At 43.3% G+C, this 21,542-nt stretch overlaps 1 protein-coding gene across 1 annotated transcript in view; it reads right to left on the bottom strand.

Annotated features, from left to right (window-relative positions):
* The window catches only part of LOC115081135 (extracellular calcium-sensing receptor-like), a 47,785-nt gene that overhangs the window by 4,923 nt on the left and 21,320 nt on the right, over positions 1–21,542 (bottom strand). Inside the window, exon 4 of the mRNA XM_029585643.1 lies at positions 13,168–13,291. Within this exon, the coding sequence (XP_029441503.1) occupies positions 13,168–13,291 (124 nt within the window). The remainder of the gene's footprint in view (positions 1–13,167; positions 13,292–21,542) is intronic.

Raw genomic sequence — 21,542 nt, 5'->3', positions numbered from 1 at the left:
ATTATCTCCAGGTAGTAGCTGTCTTTCCCACAAGCCACCCTCTCTTCATTCACATCCTCTAGACTTTATGGATCCACAGTGTTTATCCCACGCCCCTTTGAAGTCCTTCACAGTTTTGGTCTTCACCACTTCATCCGGAAGGGCGTTCCAGGCATCCACCAACCTCTCCGTGAAGAAATACTTCCTGACATTGGTTCTGAGTCTTCCTCCTTGTAGCTTCAAATCGTGACCCCTGGTTCTGCTGATTTTTTTCCAACGGTAAAGATTTGTCATTGTGTTTGGATCATTAAAACCTTTCAAGTATCTGAAAGTCTGTATCATGTCACCTCTGTTCCTCCTTTCCTCCAGGCTGTACATATTTAGATTCTTCAATCTCTCCTCATAAGTCATTCGATGAAGACCCTACACCTTTTTGGTCGCCCTTCTCTGGACGACCTCCATCCTGTCTCTGTCCCTTCGGAGATACAGTCTCCAGAACTGAGCACAGTACTCCAGGTGAGGCCTCACCAAGGCCCTGTACAAGGGGATAATCACTTCCCTTTTCTTACTTGATATTCCTCTCTCTATGCAGCCCAGCATTCTTCTGGCTTTAGTTATCACCTTGTCACATTGTTTCCTCGACTTCAGATCATTTGACACTATCACCCCAAGGTCTCTCTTTTGCTCCGTGCACATCAACCCTTCACCCCCCATCGAATACAGTTCTTTCAGATTTCCGCACCCCATATGCATGGCTTTGCACTTCTTGGCATTGAATCTCAGATGCCATATATTTGACCACTCTTCCAGCTTCCTTAAATCCCGTCTCATACTCTCCACTCCTTCCTGTGTGTCCACTCTGTTGCAGATCTTAGTGTCATCTGCAAAAAGACAAACCTTACCTTCTATCTCGTCCGCTATGTCGCTCACATAGATTTTGAACAGGACCGGTCCCAACACCAATCCTTGCGGCACTCTGCTTAACACCTCTCTCTCTTCAGAGTAAGTTCCATTTAACATCACACGATGTCTTCTGTCCGTCAACCAGTTTGCAATCCAGGCCACCACCTCGGCACTCGCTCCTAAGTTTCTCATTTTACTCACCAGCCTCCTGTGCAGGATCGTATAAAAAGCTTTGCTGAAATCCAAGTAAATGACATTGAGTGCTCTTCTCCTATCCAATTCACTAGTCACCCAGTCAAAAAAGTCAATCAGATTTGTCTGACAGGATCTTCCCCTGGTGAATCCATGCTGCCTCTGGTCCAGCAATTCTTCCGACTGTAGATAGTTCACTATTCTTTCTTTCAGCAGTGACTCCATTACTTTTCCCACCACTGAGGTGATGCTAACCGGTCTGTAGTTACCAGCCTCCTGTCTGCTCCCACTCTTGTGAAGCGGGACCACCACCACTCTTCTCCAATCTCTCGGCACCACTCCCGTTTCCAGGGATCTATTGAACAGGTCACTCAGCGGAGCCGCCAGCACATCTCTGAGCTCATTTCATTTATTTTTCATTTATAAAAATGTACTAATCGCCTAACACTGTTAGGCCTAGGCGATATACACAATACACACACATAATAAAAGCAACACAAACAAATACATATACAAACAAAATAGTTTCATAGAAACTAACTGAAAAAATATTATCTGATATTCATTGCCATATGCATTAACTTGTTCAAGTATTACCTTTAACAATTATACACACGATTCAGTAAGTGTTCCTTGAAAGCAGTTTTAAATTTTTTGACATCTTCAATGGATCAAAGATCAAATGGAATCATGTTCCAGCAATTAGGTGCTGCTATGGAAAAAGATGTTTCTCTTCTGCAATGTAAATGGGCTAATCTCACTGAAGGGACCTCAAGTAAATTTAGTTGTGAAGACCTAAGTGCTCTGGCTGGCTTATGGATCCGAAGTAAAGCATTAAACCAAAAATCAGAAGAAGACGGGCGTAATTTAAAAACTATCATTCCTATCTTGAAAATTATACGTTCCGACATAGGGAGCCAATGAAGTCTGCATAGAATTAGAGTAATTCGATCAGAACGCTTGGAAGATGACACTAACCTAGCTGCTGAATTCATCAAAAGTTGAAGAGAACGAGTTGAATTTTTAGGTAAACCAATATAAAGACTATTGCAGTAATCAATGTGAGGAAAGATGATGGCCCGTACGACCATCAAAAAAATCAGATTCGTACAATAAATGTCGTAATCCAGCTAAAAGTCTCAGCTTAAAAAAACCTATTTTAATTACAGACCTGATCTGCGCTTTGAATGACAGAGAAGAGTCTATCAAAAAACCCAAACTCTTAATCGGCTTGGAAAGAGGAAAAGAAAAATTCTCAAATGATATAGTATCGGAAACAGGTTGAGAATGAGGACGATGAATCAACAGCATAGATGTTTTACTGGTGTTCAAAAGAAGCTTGTTATGTTTTAACCAACGAGTAATGGATTTCATACATAGAGGGGTAGATTTTCAGAGCCCTGCTCGCCTAAATCCGCCCAAAACCGGGCGGATTTAGGCGAGCAGGGCCCTGCGCGCCGGGAAGCCTATTTTACATAGGCCTCCCGGCGCGCGCAGAGCCCCGGGACTCGCGTACGTCCCGGGGTTCTCGGAGGGGGGCGTGTCGGGGGCGGGGCCGGAGCGCGCGGCGTTGCGGGGGCGTGTCGGCAGCGTTTTGGGGGCGGGTACGGGGCGTGGCTACGGCCCGGGGGCGTGGCCGCGCCCTCCGTACCCGCCCCCAGGTCGCGGCCCGGCGCGCAGCAGGCCCGCTGGCGCGCGGGGATTTACGTCTCCCTCCGGGAGGCGTAAATCCCCCGACAAAGGTAAGGGGGGGGTGTAGACAGGGCCGGGTGGGTGGGTTAGGTAGGGGAAGGGAGGGTAAGGTGAGGGGAGGGCAAAGGAAAGTTCCCTCCGAGGCCGCTCCGATTTCGGAGCGGCCTTGGAGGGAACGGGGGGAGGCAGCGCGGCTCGGCGCGCGCAGGCTATACAAAATCGATAGCCTTGCGCGCGCCGATCCAGGATTTTAGTGGATACGCGCGGCTCCGCGCGTATCTACTAAAATCCAGCGTACTTTTGCTTGAGTCTGATGCGCAAGCAAAAGTAGGCTGATCGCGCTTCTTTTAAAATCTACCCCAGAGAAAGTAGCTCAACTGTTTCAGGCCAAGACTTCTGAACTTTTATGTAAAATTGAATATCGTCCGCATAGATTTTATACCCGTCAGTAATGATGGCTAAGAGTTTAGCAATAGGAGCTAGATAAACATTGAACAGCATAGCCGAAAGGGCAGAGCCCTGTGGAACCCCAGTTGTTACCTGTTGTAACTCAGAGGAAGAATTATTAAATGAACCTCCTCAGGCTCCATGGCTTTTTCCACTTTCAGTTTCCCCAGCTCTTCCCATATATTCTCTACTGTAAATGGAGTTACATCCACTCTCCTCCGGTTTCTCGTTAACTAGTGAAGGTCCTTCTCCAAAGTCCTCTTTAGTGAACACCAAACTGAAGTATTTGTTTACTATTTCTGCCATTTCTTCGTCTCTCTCCACACATTGATCTTTTCCACCTTTCGGTTTTCACTATACCACTTTGGACTTTTCTCCTTTCTCTGATGTATCTGAAAAATGTTTTGTCACCTCGCTTTACCTCTTTGGCAATCCTTTCTTCCACTTGACTTTTTGCCTTCTTGATTAATTTCGTCTCCCTCAGTTCCACCAGATATTCTTCTTTGTGCTCCTCCCTTTGGGATCCTTTATATTTCTTGAACACTGTTCTTTTAGCCTTTATTTTGTCAGCCACCTCCTTTGAGAACCAGATAGGTATCATTTTTCTTTTGCTTTTCTTTACTTTTCTAACATATAGATTAGTTGCCTTGGTAATTGCTCCTTTTAGTTTGGTCCACTGTTGTTCCACATCTATCTCATTCTCCCAGCCTTCTAGTTCTTCCTCCAGATACTTCCCCATTTCATCAAAGTCCATGTTTTTGAACTGCAAAACTCAGGTCTTCGTGCTTCTTCTTCGTATCCTTTGTGTGATATGAAACCATACTGTTTGATGATCACTGGACATCAGAGACATTATCTCCATTAGTGAGCACTAAATCAAGTATAGCTCCCTCTCTCATGGGTTCCATTACCATTTGAACAAAGCCTCTTGCAGGGCATCAACTATTTCTCTACTACTGATAGATTCTGCAGAAGGGATTCTCCAGTAGGGGTGTGCATTCGGATTGACCGCATTAGTAAAACGCTACTCATATTTTTTTTAACTTAAAAAATTGATTCGACACAAACGATCGGATTTCCCACATATCCAACATAGATATGTTGGATATGTGGGAAATCGCGATTGTTGAGCCAAAATAAAAATATAAACCCCCTCACCCTCTTTAATCCCCCCCCCCCGACTTACCACAACTCCCTGGTGATCGAGCGAGGAGTGAGGACGTCATTTCTGCAATCCTTGGCGAGAAGCATGTGACGTCGGCGGCACGTCGAGTGATGTCGGCGGCACGTCGAGTGACGCCGGCGTCACGTGATTCCCGGCTCGTTCGCGCCGGACGGCTCGTTCGGCCCAAAAATAACTTTTGGCCAGCTTGGGGGGGTCAGGAGGCCCCCCAAGCTGGCCAAAAGTTCTTTTTGGGCCGAACGAGCCGTCCGGCGTGAACGAGCCGGGAATCACGTGACGCCGGCGTCACTCGACGTGCCGCCGACGTCACATGCTTCTCGCCAAGGATTGCAGAAATGGCGTCCTCACTCCTCGCTCCATCACCAGGGAGTTGTGGTAAGTCTGGGGGGGGGGATTAAGGAGGGTGAGGGGGTTTAAATTTTTTTTTTGCACATATGTACATATACCCAACTCATTGGATTTTTTTTATGTCCATATTGGCCGCAAGTGGGACCCCCTTTCGGACATAAGAAATATGAACATAAAATTTTGCTCTGCACATCCCTGTTCTCCAGTCTACATCCGGCAGATTAAAATCTCCAACAATCACCACTTCTCCCTTCTTTCCCATCTTTTGGATGTCTTCAACCAGATCTATCCAATCAGCAAAGGAGAACGTCTGCTCATCAAAGGTGATTAACACGAACACAAGAGACAGAGAGCAGGAATTTAATTAGTCCAAATCTTCATTACTGTAAGGTTAGAATTTATTAAACTTCAAAGCGGCTACTCCACAAACTCCAAGAACGCATACAGGTTTTCCATCCGGTCCCCCGACACGGACCATGTTTTGCCCAGAGCTGCGTCGGGAGGGACTGAGTACAGTGTATTATTCCAAACTCTAAAATGAAAACAAATCAATAATAACCAATCAGAGGCTAGAGGACTATATGTGGCAATTATTAATAGGGGTGTGAATCGTGTGATCGATCGTCTTAATGATCGATTTTGGCTGGGGAGGGAGGGAAATCTGATCGTCGTGTTGTTTTTTTTTTAAAAATCGTTAAAAATCGTAAATCAGGGGAGGGCGGGAAAACCGGCACACCAAAAAAAATCCTAAAACCCACCCCGAACCTTTAAAACAAATCTCCCACCCTCCCGAACGCCCCCAAAATGTTTTAAATTACCTGGGGTCCAGTGGGGGGGTCCCGACGCGATCTCCAGCTCTCTGGCCATGGCTGCATTGAGAAATGGTGCCGGTGGCCCTTTGCCCTTATCATGTGAAAGGGAAAAGGTAGCGCCGGCGCCATTTTGGTTCCTGGCTCCCGACGTCACGCGTGCAGGAGATCGCCCCGGACCCCCGCTGGACCCCCAGGGACTTTTGGCCAGCTTGGGGGGGCCTCCTGACCCCCACAAGACTTGCCAAAAGTCCAGCGGGGGTCCAGGAGCGACCTCCTGCACGCGGGCCGAATTGCCAATCTTCAAAATGGCGCCGGCGCTACCTTTGCCCTCACTATGTCACTATGTCACACTGTTTTTTTTTTTTTTTTAGTTCCTTAATGCCCTGTGTGAGTGGGGGGGGGGGGGGTAGACTTGTGGGCTGCACAGATTTCAAGAACGGGTGACCTTGGGTCACAGGTCTTATCCTACCTGAGCCCGCTGTAAATCTCATTTTCTTTGACTTTTGTTTTTTATGTGGTAATGGGGAATTAATTCCTGAATAATGTAAAGTGGGTGAGGCTTTCTTTATTGAAGCTAATTCAGCTTTAACTTCAGCCAGCTCCTTTTTCAATTAAGAGAGGTCTGAGCAAATGGGGCAAGCCCTAAGATTCCAGATGATTTCCCTCAGAATAAAGGCTCCACAATAGTTACATTGGATAGTCCTCATTTTGGTAAATTTATTTGATGGTTAACACCTAAGGAAATACCAATTTACTAATTTATCTTGTTGTCAATTATGTATTTAGGAAGACTATATCAGAAAAACAAACCTAGGAGTGGGTGGGCAGAGGGGCAGGGTGGGAGGGAGTTAAACAGTTAACCCTTGGTAAAGGTTGTTCTCAGGACTCTGTATCTGCAGTTGAGTTGGATAAGACCCTCCCCCTGATTGGCTTACTAAGTTAAAACTTTTACTTTGCTGGACACAAGAAGCTTTAGTGCTTCCTGTCGCCTGCCTAAGCAGAGACCAAAGTATCAAATAGACCCCTGGGACAAAATAGCTCACTTTCAGGTTTCAATATCAAATTTGCCCCTTACAAACAGAGCATGGCACAAACTTGGGCAAATAGACAGCTCTATTATATTAAAGCACAGGTAAATAAAATAAAATTGAACTTAGATTCAGCAGAGGTTCTGTTTCCTTAGAATCCGAGCTCCAAGGCCGAGCTGAAGGGGAGGCTATACGACAATGTGTATCGACAAGGCCCTAAGAACATAAGAACATAAGAAAATGCCATACTAGGTCAGACCAAGGGTCCATCAAGCCCAGCATCCTGTTTCCAACAGTGGCCAATCCAGGCCATAAGAACCTGGCAAGAACCCAAAAACTAAGCCTATTCTATGTTACCATTGCTAATGGCAGTGGCTATTCTCTAAGGGGCGGATTTAAGAGCCCTGCTCGCCTAAATCCGCCCAAATCCGGGCGGATTTAGGCGAGCAGGGCCCTGCGCGCCGGTGAGCCTATTTTACATAGACTCACCGGCGCGCGCAGACCCCAGGACTCGCGTAAGTCCCGGGGTTCTCCGAGGGGGGCGTGTCGGGGGCGTGTCGGGGGGCGGGCCCGGTCGTCGCGGCGTTTAGGGGGCGTGTCGGCAGCGTGTTGGGGGCGGGTCTGGGGGCGTGGTTACGGCAGGGGGCATGGCCGCGCCCTCCGTACCCGCCCCAAGGTCGCCTCCCGGCGCGCTAGCGGCCTGCTGGCGTGCGGGGATTTACCCCTCCCTCTGGGAGGGGTAAATCCCCCGACAAAGGTAAGGATGGGGTTTAGACAGGGCCAGGAGGGTGGGTTAGGTAGGGGAAGGGAGGGGAAGGTGAGGGGAGGGCAAAAGAAAGTTCCCTCTGAGGCTGCTCCGATTTCGGAGCGGCCTCGGAGGGATTGGAGGTAGGCTGTGCGGCTCGGCGCGCGCCGGCTATACAGAATCCATAGCCTTGCGCGTGCCGATCCCGGATTTTAGTGGATACGCGCGGCTCCGCGCGTATCTACTAAAATCCAGCGTACTTTTGCTTGCGCCTGATGCGCCAGCAAAAGTAGGCCAAATAGCGCGGTTTGAAAATCTACCCCTAAGTGAACTTAATAGCAGGTAATGGACTTCTCCTTCAAGAACTTATCCAATCCTTTTTTAAACACAGCTATACTAACTGCACTAACCACATTCTCTGGCAACAAATTCCAGAGTTTAATTGTGCGTTGAGTAAAAAAGAACTTTCTCCGATTAGTTTTAAATGTGCCCCATGCTAACTTCATGGAGTGCCCCCTAGTCTTTCTACTATCCGAAAGAGTAAATAACCGATTCACATCTACCCGTTCTAGACCTCTCATGATTTTAAACACCTCTATCATATCCCCCATCAGTCGTCTCTTCTCCAAGCTGAAAGTCCTAACCTCTTTAATCTTTCCTCATAGGGGAGTTGTTCCATTCCCCTTATCATTTGGTAGCCCTTCTCTGTACCTTCTCCATCGCAATTATATCTTTTTTGAGATGCGGCGACCAGAATTGTACACAGTATTCAAGGTGCGGTCTCACCATGGAGCGATACAGAGGCATTATGACATTTTACGTTTTATTCACCATTCCTTTTCTAATAATTCCCAACATTCTGTTTGCTTTTTTGACTGCCGCAGCACACTGTACCGACGATTTCAATGTGTTATCCACTATGACACCTAGATCTCTTTCTTGGGTTGTAGCACCTAATATGGAACCCAACATTGTGTAATTATCGCATGGGTTATTTTTCCCTATATGCATCACCTTGCACTTATCCACATTAAATTTAATCTGCCATTTGGATGCCCAATTTTCTAGTCTCACAAGGTCTTCCTGCAATTTATCACAATCTGCTTGTGATTTAACTACTCTGTACAATTTTGTGTCATCTGCAAATTTGATTATCTCACTCGTCGTATTTCTTTCCAGATCATTTATAAATATATTGAACAGTAAGGGTCCCAATACAGATCCCTGAGGCACTCCACTGTCCACTCCCTTCCACTGAGAAAATTGCCCATTTAATCCTACTCTCTGTTTCCTGTCTTTTAGCCAGTTTGCAATCCACGAAAGGACATCGCCACCTATCCCATGACTTTTTACTTTTCCTAGAAGCCTCTCATGAGGAACTTTGTCAAACGCCTTCTGAAAATCCAAGTATACTATATCTACCGGTTCACCTTTATCCACATGTTTATTAACTCCTTCAAAAAAGTGAAGCAGATTTGTGAGGCAAGACTTGCCCTGGGTAAAGCCATGCTGACTTTGTTCCATTAAACCATGACTTTCTATATGTTCTGTGATTCTGATGTTTAGAACACTTTCCACTATTTTTCCTGGCACTGAAGTCAGGCTAACCGGTCTGTAGTTTCCTGGATCACCCATGGAGCCCTTTTTAAATATTGGGGTTACATTTGCTTCCTCCAGTCTTCAGGTACAATGGATGATTTTAATGATAAGTTACAAATTTTTACTAATAGGTCTGAAATTTCATTTTTTAGTTCCTTCAGAACTCTGGGGTGTATACCATCCGGTCCAGGTGATTTACTACTCTTCAGTTTGTCAATCAGGCCTACCACATCTTCTAGGTTCACCGTGATTTGATTCAGTCCATCTGAATCATTACCCATGAAAACCTTCTCCATTACGGTTACCTCCCCAACATCCTCTTCAGTAAACACCGAAGCAAAGAAATCATTTAGTCTTTCCGCGATGGCCTTATCTTCTCTACGTGCCCCTTTAACCCCTCGATCATCTAACGGTCCAACTGACTCCCTCACAGGCTTTCTGCTTCGGATATATTTAAAAAAGTTTTTACTGTCAGTTTTTGCCTCTACAGCCAACTTCTTTTCAAATTATCTCTTAGCCTGTCTTATCAATGTCTTACATTTAACTTGCCAATGTTTATGCTTTATCCTATTTTCTTCTGTTGGATCCTTCTTCCAATTTTTGAATGAAGATCTTTTGGCTAAAATAGCTTCTTTCACCTCCCCTTTTAACCATGCCGGTAATCGTTTTGCCTTCTTTCCACCTTTCTTAATGTGTGGAATACATCTGGACTGTGCTTCTAGAATGGTATTTTTTAACAATGACCAAGCCTCTTGGACATTTTTTACTTTTGTAGCTGCTCCTTTCAGTTTTTTTCTAACAATTTTTCTCATTTTCTCAAAGTTTCCCTTTTGAAAGTTTAGCATGAGAGCCTTGGATTTGCACACTGTTCCTTTTCCAGTCATTAAATCAAATTTGATAATATTATGATCACTATTGCCAAGCAGCCCCAGCACTGTTACCTCTCTCACCAAGTCCTGTGCTCCACTGAGAATTAGATCTAAAATTGCTCCCTCTCTCGTCGGTTCCTGAACCAATTGCTCCATAAAGCTATCATTTATTCCATCCAGGAACGTTATCTCTCTAGCATGACCCGATGATACATTTACCCAGTCTATATTGGGGTAATTGAAGTCTCCCATTATTACTGCACTACCAATTTGGTTAGCTTCCCTAATTTCTCTTAGCATTTCACTGTCCATCTCACCATCTTGACCAGGTGGACGGTAGTATACCCCTATCACTGTAGTCTTCCCTGACACACAAGGGATTTCTACCCATAAAGATTCAATTTTGTATTTAGTCTCATGCAGGATGTTTATCCTGTTGGACTCTATGCCATCCCGGACAGAAAGCGCCACACCTCCTCCCGAGTGCTCCTCTCTGTCATTGCGATATAATTTGTACCCCGGTATAGCACTGTCCCATTGGTTATCCTCTTTCCACCATGTCTCTGACATGCCAATTAAGTCTATGTCATCATTTACTGCTATACATTCTAATTCTCCCATCTTACTTCTTAGACTTCTGGCATTAGCATACAAACATTTCAAAGTTTGTTTTTTGTTTGTATTTTCATTCTGCTTTTTAATTGATAGGGATAAGTTAGAATTTTTTTTAGCTCAGGTGAGTTTTTAGTTACAGGCACTTGGACTACTTTTCTAATTATTGGAACCTCACTATCGGGATGCCCTAATTCTAATGCATCATTAGTATCCTTTAAAGATACCTCTCTCCGAACCATGCGCTGCTGAGCGACTGTCGGCTTTCCCTTTTGTTCTAGTTTAAAAGCTGCTCTATCTCCTTTTTAAAGGTTAGCGCCAGCAGTCTGGTTCCACCCTGGTGAAGGTGGAGCCCATCCCTTCGGAAGAGACTCCCCCTTTCCCAAAATGTTCCCCAGTTCCTAACAAAACTGAATCCCTCTTCCTTGCACCATCGTCTCATCCACGCATTGAGACTCCGGAGCTCTGCCTGCCTCTGGTGACCTGCGCGTGGAACAGGGAGCATTTCAGAGAATGCTACCCTGGAGGTTCTGGATTTAATCTTTCTACCTAAGAGCCTAAATTTGGCTTCCAGAACCTCCCTCCCACATTTTCCTATGTCGTTGGTGCCCATATGTACCACGACAGCTGGCTCCTCCCCAGCACTGTCTAAAATCCTATCTAGGTGACGCGTGAGGTCCGCCACCTTCGCACCAGGTAGGCATGTTACCAGGCGATCCTCACGCCCACCAGCCACCCAGCTATCTACATTCCTAATAATCGAATCACCAACTATGACGGCCGACCTAACCCTTCCCTCCTGGGCAGTAGGCCTTGGGGAGATATCCTCAGTGCGAAAGGACAATGCATCACCTAGAGAGCAGTTCCTTGCTACAGGATCCTTTCCTGCTACACCTGGTTTGTGCTCTCCCATCATGAGACCTTCTTCCTCCAAGGCAGCACCAGGGCTGCCAGTCTGAAGTTGGGACTTGACTACTATGTCCCTGAAGGTCTCATCTATATACCTCTCTGTCTGCCTCAGCTCCTCCAGGTCTGCCACTCTAGCCTCCAGAGATCGGGCTTGTTCTCTGAGAGCCAGGAGCTCTTTGCATCGCATGCACATGTACAACTTCTCACCGGTGGGTAAAAAATCATACATGTGACACTCGATGCAAAAGACTGGGAAGCCCACCTCTTGCTGCTGGACTGCTGCCTTCATCTCAATTTTGATCAGTGCCTAGTTAAGTTTTAGGTTGCTATGGGAGTAGGAATGTGTCTAACTTCCTTTTAAATGTATTAGTGAATTCACTATGTGTCTGGGAGTGGCCTACCGGAGTCTGATCAAATTCTCAATAAAGTTTTTGTTGATGGGTTTTTTTTTTTTTGGTGAAAGTGGCACCTGCCTATAAATTAAGGGATGGGCTAGGGGTGGGTGGGCTGGGAAATACAAACAGTCTAACTTCAGTTAGTCAGCCTGAGTGACTCACTGCTCCCTTGATTAACAAATGTTGGTCCCTATTCAAACCCAATCACACTACCTCAACACCTTTCCAAGGTGAGTAACTGAGCTGAACTATTCAACTTTTTTACTTAGGTATACACTGCTCCTAGCTTATTTCTAGCTTCTGGCTACTTTTTGGGTTTTTGTTTTTTTTTTGTGGTTTTTTTTTTTCAATACAAGCACTCAGTTAGTATTAAATACAAACACTCAGCTCTTTAAAAGTCTGCAGAACACTCGGTTCTGCAGACTTTTAAAAATAAACACACTACCTACTGCTACCTCATTGACTGACTAAAAATACAAACAGTCTAACTTGTTTATTCGCTGTCTACCTACTGCTACCTTATTGACTGACTAAAAATACAAACAGTCTAACTTGTTTATTCACTGCCTTTCTATTAAAGGCACAAACACACAAACACATTAAATAATATTCCCAATTAGTTAACTTTGCCCCAATACTTTTAAAAAAGTCAATGTCCCAAGCAAAAACTTACTGATTCCTTTCAGCCACCAGCTAGGTGATCCTCTCCTCTCAGTGTTTCCACTCTACCTTAAGGAGCCTGGTTCAGGTATCTAACTCAGTCCTGCTTAAGGCAGAATGCTGCAAGGGATTCTGGGTGAAGGTAGATTCCCTTCACCCTACCATAAGAACCCAGGCCTAGAGAGCTAGAGGAGGCCTCAGAAGAGCTGGTATGAGCTAATGGGATATCTGTATGCTGTATATCTACCTAATATGTATGTCTGATGCAAGGTGAGTTATTACTTTGATATATGTACTTTTGACGCACTATCAATAAATAATTGCACCTAAACCAAGTTAGTCAAGTCTTGTGGTATTCCTGAAACTGTTTCTGCGGCTGACCTAGATGTAACCTCTAGATCTCCTGCTAGTATTATAATCCCCCTCCCACATGCAATTTTACTTCAGTTAGCCTTTCCGGACTCAGACTGATGCTCTTCCACCAAATACAGAAAGACGGATTACCTCCCACTAAACTGATACAGACATACCAAAAACTGCTCGTTCTTCTTCTTGCTAAAACTTCTATCATACTCTTCTTCTTCTCCCAGTTAGAACCATCCTTGTTTTATTGTAACTGATTTTTCTGCGCACTTTTATAACTTGTTATAATGTTTAAATGTTTACTCTCATATTTATGCACGTTTATAATGTTTTGATCACCCCTTGTTTTATGTAAACCGACATGATACGAATTCCGTGAATGCCGGTATAGAAAAAACTCAAATAAATAAAAAATAAATAAATAAATTTACCAGTTTTGTTGCTAAATTCTTCTTCAGAGCAGAGGACGCAGTCAAAGCAGCAGGCAGGTTGCCCATCCAGAATGGCCTTCCGGAACCCAGGACCACAGCTCTCACTGCAGGTAGAGACTGGAGCCTTAACAGAGATAAATGTGAAGGGGAACACAGCACACTTACCTATTAATAATGAACAGATCAACTCTTTTTTTAGACAGGCATTTTATCTTGCAGAGCTGTGATGCTGAACTGAGAGTCATTCATCAGTTTTTGAAAAAACTGAAGAGCAGCAGTGAGATATTATTTGTGTTGACATGTTAATGTTTATTACTATTTTATTTATTATTTATTTTATTAAAGGCTTTTATATACCGACTTTCTTGATACAAATCAAATCAACTCGGTTTACATCGAACTAAGCAGTAACTATAACCAACCAATCAACAAGAGATATATTAAAAGGAGCATAAAGTTACATTATAACAAGGAAGCCTTAACTGGGAGTGGGAAAAAAAGAGAGGGAGGACAAGATATAGTACTATATACAATGGAGTATGGGAGGGAGGCTAGGAGCCGACCTCATGACTTGTGAGCGTAATTAGCATTTGTTTATTTACATAAGTGATGGAACAGTTCTAGGTCAGGCTGTTGGGCTAGAGGCGGGGAAGGCATGGCAGAACAGCCATGTCTTTAGTTTCTTTTTGAAAGTTAGAAGACAGGTTTCCTGCCTGAGGTCCGGAGGCATGGCATTCCAGATGGAGGGACCTGTGATAGAGAATGTCCTGTCTCTGATATTTGAGTGTTGTTCAGTTTTGATTGGAGGAACATGTAAGGATCCCTTGTAGGCATCCCTTAAGGGTCTGGCCGTCGAGTGCAATTTGAGAGGGTGTAGAAGATCGAGTGGGGTCTGATGGTGAATATTTTTGTGGATAATTGTCAGTGATTTATGGAGAATCCTGAAGTTTACTGGGCGCCAGTGAAGATCTTTTAGAATGGGAGAGATATGCGCTCTCCGATTAGTATTCGTCAGAATTCTCGCCGCTGCATTTTGGAGCAGCTGGAGGGGTTTTATAGTAGAAGCCAGGAGACCTTGCAAGATGGAATTGCAGTAGTCAATCTTGGAGAACAGAATGGCTTGGAGGACAGATCTGAAATCGTAATGGAAAAGGAGCGGTTTGAGTTTTTTAAGTACTTGTAGCTTGTAGAAGCACTCCTTTGTGGTGTGTTTTATAAATTGCTTTAGGTTCAAGTGACTATCAATTATGACTCCAAGATCTCTAGCGTGGGATATTTGTATGTTAGATTGCAGTTGGTGATGGAAGGGACTGCCTTCTGGGGTAATTAGCAATAGTTCTGTCTTGGAAGTGTTGAGCACCAGATTGAGGCTTGAAAGGTGATGGTTGATCATTTTCAGGTGAGAGTTCCATAATTTGAGTGTTGAATCCAGTGACTTGGATATGGGGATTAAAATTTGAACATCGTCTGCGAATATATAGAACTTAAGTTTTAGATTTGAGAGTACGTGGCAGAGAGGGAGTATGTAGATGTTAAACATGGTGGGCGATAAGGAGGAGCCCTGTGGGACTCTGAATGGGGCTTTAGTGTGAGAGGATTCCTTGTTTTTGATTTTAACCTTATAGCCTCTTTTGCTAAGGAAGGAGTCAAACCATCTAAGAGCTGATCCTGTAATTCCTATGTCTGATAGCCGATTTAGAAGGGTATTATGATTTACAGTATCGAAAGCTGCAGAGATGTCAAGAAGTGCTAGGAGGAACGATTGTCCTTTATCAAAGCCAATGTATATTTGATCAAGGAGTGAGATAAGGAGGGTTTCGGTATTGTGTTCTTTACGGAAACCGTATTGTGACGGGTGTAGAATGTTATGGTCTTCTAGGTAATTTGAAAGTTGCTTATTTACGATTTTCTCTATGATCTTTGTTACAAATGACAGATTTGAAATGGGGCGGTAATTGTTGAGGTCGTTTGGGTCCAGGTTCGGTTTTTTGAGTATAGGTTTCAGGGTAGCCAATTTGAGAGCATCTGGGAATATTCCTTGTGAAAGGGAACAATTGATAATATCGGCTAGATATTATGAGAGTAGAGGCCTATATACTATGAGAGTAGAGGCCATGGAATGAAGAATGATAAAATGGGACATGGTGATGGATAATACTATGAGTATCGAAGATGTAATGGGAGATGACGACAAGGGGAAGGATGATGGTTATCAATGAGGATGTAGAGAATATGAGGTGAAGAATGATAGAAGAGGGCATGGTGATGGTTAGTAGAAAGCCAGAACAAGGTGTGGAATAACGAGCAAACAGCCTAAATATTAATCAATCCAGTAGGGGTTTGCGACAAGGTAGAAAAGGTCCAAAGATAAGTTTCAAACAATCAATTAAATCACAGAGGAACATTAATTCCAAGTGGTCAAATATATATTAACGCAAAGATACAAAAGGTATCGCCTCAAATTAATTAAATAAAGGCTTTCACCTTCAATATATACTGTAGAAAATATTTTATAGAACAATGGGATCACATCAGCAAGCCTCTTGACGATGTGCTCGGTGCAACCAAGCCGTCCGGTCTTATCAATCACTTGCGACCCGTTGTTCAATTTGTTTTTTAGTGTCCACCATCCGGCGGTTTCAACCGAAACTATAAATTTGCTATTCGCTCTTATAGCCCTCTATAACATGTTCTTTCGTTGATACTTTAGTGAATCTATAATTTAAACCTGTGACCCGACACGGCTGTGTTTCGCAGCCGTATCGCTGCTTCATCAGGAGTCATCAATATATATTGTAGACTATAAGAAAAAGCGAGATAAAATATCTATTAATAAATAGTAATGGAATTGTATTTTAAATACTTAGCTTGAGACGGTGCAGCCACCTACTTCATCGGGAACCAAGTCTCCTTCAGTATTAACTTACAGAACGCCAGGCTAGAGACCACTTTAAACTCGTACCCAGACTTAAATAGCCCGCTCTTTTCCGCGGGCGTGATGACGTCAGCAGACGTCTAACATCACCATAGTAATTCAAGATGCCAAGTCAGCCATCTTAGTATTGTGCTCTGTGTTCTTATGGCTATAAAAAGATATTCAATTCCAGCATGTTATTGAGACCCAATGGTTGTACAGTGTTCAAACAGTGTATCCAATGTTGTTCTGCTTTGAGTAAAAGCTTATCAAAATCACCTCCTCGCCAAGATGGAAAAAACTGTTCCAACACGCAAACTTTTATCTCATCAAATGTGTGTTGAAATTGTAAAAAATGTGTCACTAGTGGAGCCGTCTCCCGTCTCGTGTTGATGCAAGATTTATGTTCGATCAATCGTGTCTTTAAAGATCGTTTAGTCTTGCCCACATACCATAGATTGCAGGGGCACTGGATGATATAAATGACCCCTGTTGATTGACAATCAGTGTTACTTTTTAAAAAAACATTTTTGTGTAATCTCTCAAAATGTAAAACTGAAGTGGAGATCATTACATGACATACTATGCAGGACCCACAACTTGTGTGTGATCCGGTATGGCACATAGGTGCGTGAGGTGACGAATCAGAATGTACAAGCTGATCTTTTAAGTTACTCCCACGAGTAAAGGTAAAACGGGGACCCTTTTGAAATTCAGCATGTAGCTGTAGAATATGCCAGTTATCATGAATGATCTTTTTTACTTTCTTGATCATTGACGAGTGAGGTAAAACACAGGACAAAATGTCTTCTTTTTCTTCATTACGTGGTAAAAATAGCCATTCTCGATGTGAATATCTAGCTCGCTTGTAAGCTCGCTTAATGCATTGCGTAGGGTATCCTCTTTCTTGAAATCGCGTCCAAAGCTGTATTGCTTGATGTTAGAATTCAGTCGTTGCTGTACAGAGGCGCCTGATCCTAAAAAACTGACTAACAGGCAGATTTTCTTTTAGTGTTCTAGGGTGGGCACTAGTAAAATGGAGCAGAGTATTACTCGCTACTGGTTTTCTATATAAAGTGGTCATAAAACCTGAAGAAGCTTTTGTGATATGGATATCCAAAAAATCAATCTCTGTGATTTGAATATTCGCTGTGAAATTCAGATGTGTATTACAATTGTTTAACCATCCGATGAACATTTGAAAATCATCTAAAGTATCTCCCCAAAATACCAGAATGTCATCTATATATCACTTCCAAACTAGGATCTGTTGTTTGTAAGGATTAATAGAATATATCCACTCATCTTCAAACCAGCCCATAAATAAATTAGCAATATCGGGGGCCTTCGTGGCACCCATTGCCGTACCACAGATCTGCTGAAAAAAATGTCCCTCCCATGCGAAAAATTTTTTTGTCAATGCCAATCATATGAGGGCACATAAAAAAATAGATGGAATTCTGTGCGGTCTTGGTCTTTTCTCAAAAAACGTATAAGCTATGCTGATAGCATCTTCCTGTGGAATATGTGTATATAGGGCTTCCACATCCAATCCTAGTTTGGAAGCGATATATAGATGACATTCTGGTATTTTGGGGAGGTACTTTAGATGATTTTCAAATTTCATCGGATGTTCCAGCGGACAGTGAAATGCTAAGAGAAATTAGGGAAGCTAACCAAATTGGTAGTGCGGTAATAATGGGAGACTTCAATTACCCCAATATTGACTGGGTAAATGTATCATCGGGACATGCTAGAGAGATAACGTTCCTGGATGGAATAAATGATAGCTTTATGGAGCAATTGGTTCAGGAAACAATGAGAGAGGGAGCAATTTTATATCTAATTCTCAGTGGAGCACAGGATTTGGTGAGAGAGGTAACGGTGGTGGGTCCACTTGTCAATAGTGATCATAATATGATCAAATTTGAATTAATGACTGGAAGAGGACCAGTATGCAAATCCACAGCTCTCATGCTAAACTTTCAAAAGGGAAACTTTGATAAAATGAGAAAAATTGTTAGAAAAAAACTGAAAGGAGCAGCTAAAAAGGTAAAAAGTGTGCAAGAGGCGTGGTCATTGTTAAAAAATACCATTCTAGAAGCATAGTCTAGATGTATTCCACATATTAAGAAAGGTGGAAAGGCGGCAAAATGATTACCGGCATGGTTAAAAGGGGAGGTGAAAGAAGCTATTTTAGCCAAAAGATCTTCATTCAAAAATTGGAAGACGGATCCAACAGAAGAAAATAGGATAATGCATAAACGTTGGCAAGTTAAATGTAAGACATTAATAAGACAAGCTAAGAGAGAATTTGAAAAGAAGATGGCCTTAGAGGCAAAAACTCACAGTAAAAACGTTTTAAAATATATCCAAAGCAGAAAGCCTGTGAGGGAATCAGTTGGACCGTTAGATGATCGAGGGGTTAAAGGGGCACTTAGAGAAGATAAGGCCATAGCGGAAAAATTAAATTTCTTTGCTTCTGTGTTTACTGAAGAGGATGTTGGGGAGGTACCCATACTGGAGAAGGTTTTCATGGGTAATGATTCAGATGGACTGAATCAAATCACAGTGAACCTAGAAGATGTGGTAGACCTGATTGACAAACTGAAGAGTAGTAAATCACCTGGACCGGATGGTATACACCCCAGAGTTCTGAAGGAACTAAAAAATGAAATTTCAGACCTATTAGTAAAAATCTGTAACCTATCATTAAAATCATCCATTGTACCTGAAGACTGGAGGATAGCTAATGTAACCCCAATATTTAAAAAGGGCTCCAGGGGCGATCTGGGAAACTACAGACCAGTTAGCCTGACTTCAGTGCCAGGAAAAATAGTGGAAAGTGTTCTAAACATCAAAATCATAGAACATATAGAAAGACATGGTTTAATGGAACAAAGTCAGCATGGCTTTACCCAAGGCAAGTCTTGCCTCACAAATCTGCTTCACTTTTTTGAAGGAGTTAATAAACATGTGGATAAAGGTGAACCGGTAGACGTAGTATACTTGGATTTTCAGAAGGCGTTTGACAAAGTTCCTCATGAGAGGCTTCTAGGAAAAGTAAACAGTCATGGGATAGGTGGCGATGTCCTTTCGTGGATTGCAAACTGGCTAAAAGACAGGAAACAGAGAGTCGGATTAAATGGACAATTTTCTCAATGGAAAGGAGTGGGCAGTGGAGGGCCTCAGGGATCTGTATTGGGACCCTTACTTTTCATTATATTTATAAATGATCTGGAAAGAAATACGACGAGTGAGATAATCAAATTTGCAGATGACACAAAATTGTTCAGAGTAGTTAAATCACAAGCAGATTGTGATAAATTGCAGAAGACCTTGTGAGACTGGAAAATTGGGCATCCAAATGGCAGATGAAATTTAATGTGGATAAGTGCAAGCAGATGCATATAGGGAAAAATAACCCATGCTATAGTTATACAATATTAGGTTCCATATTAGGTGCTAAAACCCAAGAAAGAGATCTAGGCATCATAGTGGATAACACATTGAAATCGGTTCAGTGTGCTGCGGTAGTCAAAAAAGCAAACAGAATGTTAGGAATTATTAGAAAGGGAATGGTGTATAAAACGAAAAATGTTATAATGACTCTGTATCGCTTCATGGTGAGACTGCACCTTGAATACTGTGTACAATTCTGGTCGCCGCATCTAAAAAAAGATATAATTGTGATGGACAAGGTACAGAGAAGGGCTACCAAAATGATAAGGGGAATGAAACAGCTTCCCTATGAGGAAAGACTAAAGAGGTTAGGACTTTTCAGCTTGGAGAAGAGATAGCTGAGGGGGGATATGATAGAGGTGTTTAAAATCATGAGAGATCTAGAACAGGTAGATGTGAATCGGTTATTTACTCTTTCAGATAATAGAAAGACTAGGGGGCACTCCATGAAGGTAGCATGTGGCACATTTAAAACTAATCGGAGAAAGTTCTTTTTAACTCAACGCACAATTAAACTCTGGAATTTGTTGCCAGAGGATGTTGTTAGTGCAGTTAGTATAACTGTTTTTAAAAAAGGATTGGATAAGTTCTTGGAGGAGAAGTCCTATTAATTAAGATGACTTAGAAAATAGCCACTGCTATTACTAGCAACGGTAACATGGAATAGCTTAGTTTTTGGGTACTTGCCAGGTTCTTATGGCCTGGATTGGCCACTGTTGGAAACAGGATGCTGGGCTTGATTGACCCTCTTCGTTTGACCCAGTATGGCATGCTCTTATGTTCTTATGTCTCCAGTTCCAGCATCTCCTGTGTGTCCTGTCCAGCATCTCCTGTGTCTCTTGTTCCAGTGTCTCCTGTTCCTTTGTCTCTCCATCCCTGGTAGTACCCTTTGGACTGATCTCACGGTACTGACCTTTGCTTGCTCCTGACCCCGTCTGCTTGCTGCCTGGATCCGACCTCTACCTGTTCTCTGACTACTCCTGATTGCTGCCTGGACTTGATCTCTGCCTGTCCACTGACTACTCCTGATCGCTGCCTGGAACTTGAATTTGTTGCCAGAGGATATGGTTAGTGCAGTTAGTGTAGCTGGGTTCAAAACAGGTTTGTATAAGTTCTTGGAGGAGAAGTCCATTAACAGCTATTAATCAAGTTTACTTAGGGAATAGCCACTCCTATTAATTGCATCAGTAGCATGGGATCTTCTTAGTGTTTGGGTAATTGCCAGGTTCTTGTGGCCTGGTTTGGCCTCTTTTGGAAACAGGATGCTGGGCTTGATGGACCCTTGGTCTGACCCAGCATGGCAATTTCTTATGTTCTTACCTCTGCCTGGGCTGACTACTCCCAGACTGACCTCAGGGACCGACCCCTGCTTCGGCTGACCATTCTGGACTGATACTCTGGCCTTGATCCTCGCTATCCACTCACTCTCTTCTGGCCTCCTGCGACTTCTGGACATTCTTGCTTGAACATTGACCGTGCACCCTTGTTCGTTGTGGGCACTCCCCTGTGCTTCCTCTCTAGGAGACCCTGCGAGGCCCTCCTAAGACCAGGCGGCCCAGCTAACCAAGGGCTCAACCTGAGGGAACCCCGGGTTGCTATTGGCGAATCTCCAGATAGCCTCTGTCTCCTCCTGTGCTCTGCCTCCTGGTGAAAGGCACTCTCCAGGTCCGACCGGAGGGCTGTACCAATCCTGCACCAGGCCAAGGGTCCACCTCCAGCGCAACACTTTTAAAGTGATGGGGGAAGCAATCAGACTCTAGAGATTTGTTGACAATTAAAGTCAAAGTGGGAATGGTTGCCTCTTAGGCAACCTTGAAAAGTGCAATAAAACAATTGCTAGAAGAACAAACAACATAATTCATTGAAGAAATCATTTTACCTATCTCTGTCTGAGAAATGTAATTGAAGGATTTCCAGACAGCTAATGAACCATGCAGGAATGTTGGCAAAGCTTAAACTGAACTTTGCGATCTTGTAAGAAAACTAAAAAGTCATGGAA

This window comes from Rhinatrema bivittatum, chromosome 19 (genome assembly GCF_901001135.1).
Source record: "Rhinatrema bivittatum chromosome 19, aRhiBiv1.1, whole genome shotgun sequence".
In the NCBI taxonomy this organism is placed as follows: domain Eukaryota; kingdom Metazoa; phylum Chordata; class Amphibia; order Gymnophiona; family Rhinatrematidae; genus Rhinatrema; species Rhinatrema bivittatum.
The sequence above is the reverse complement of the archived record's forward strand: the minus strand, read 5'-3'. Positions and strand labels throughout refer to the sequence as shown.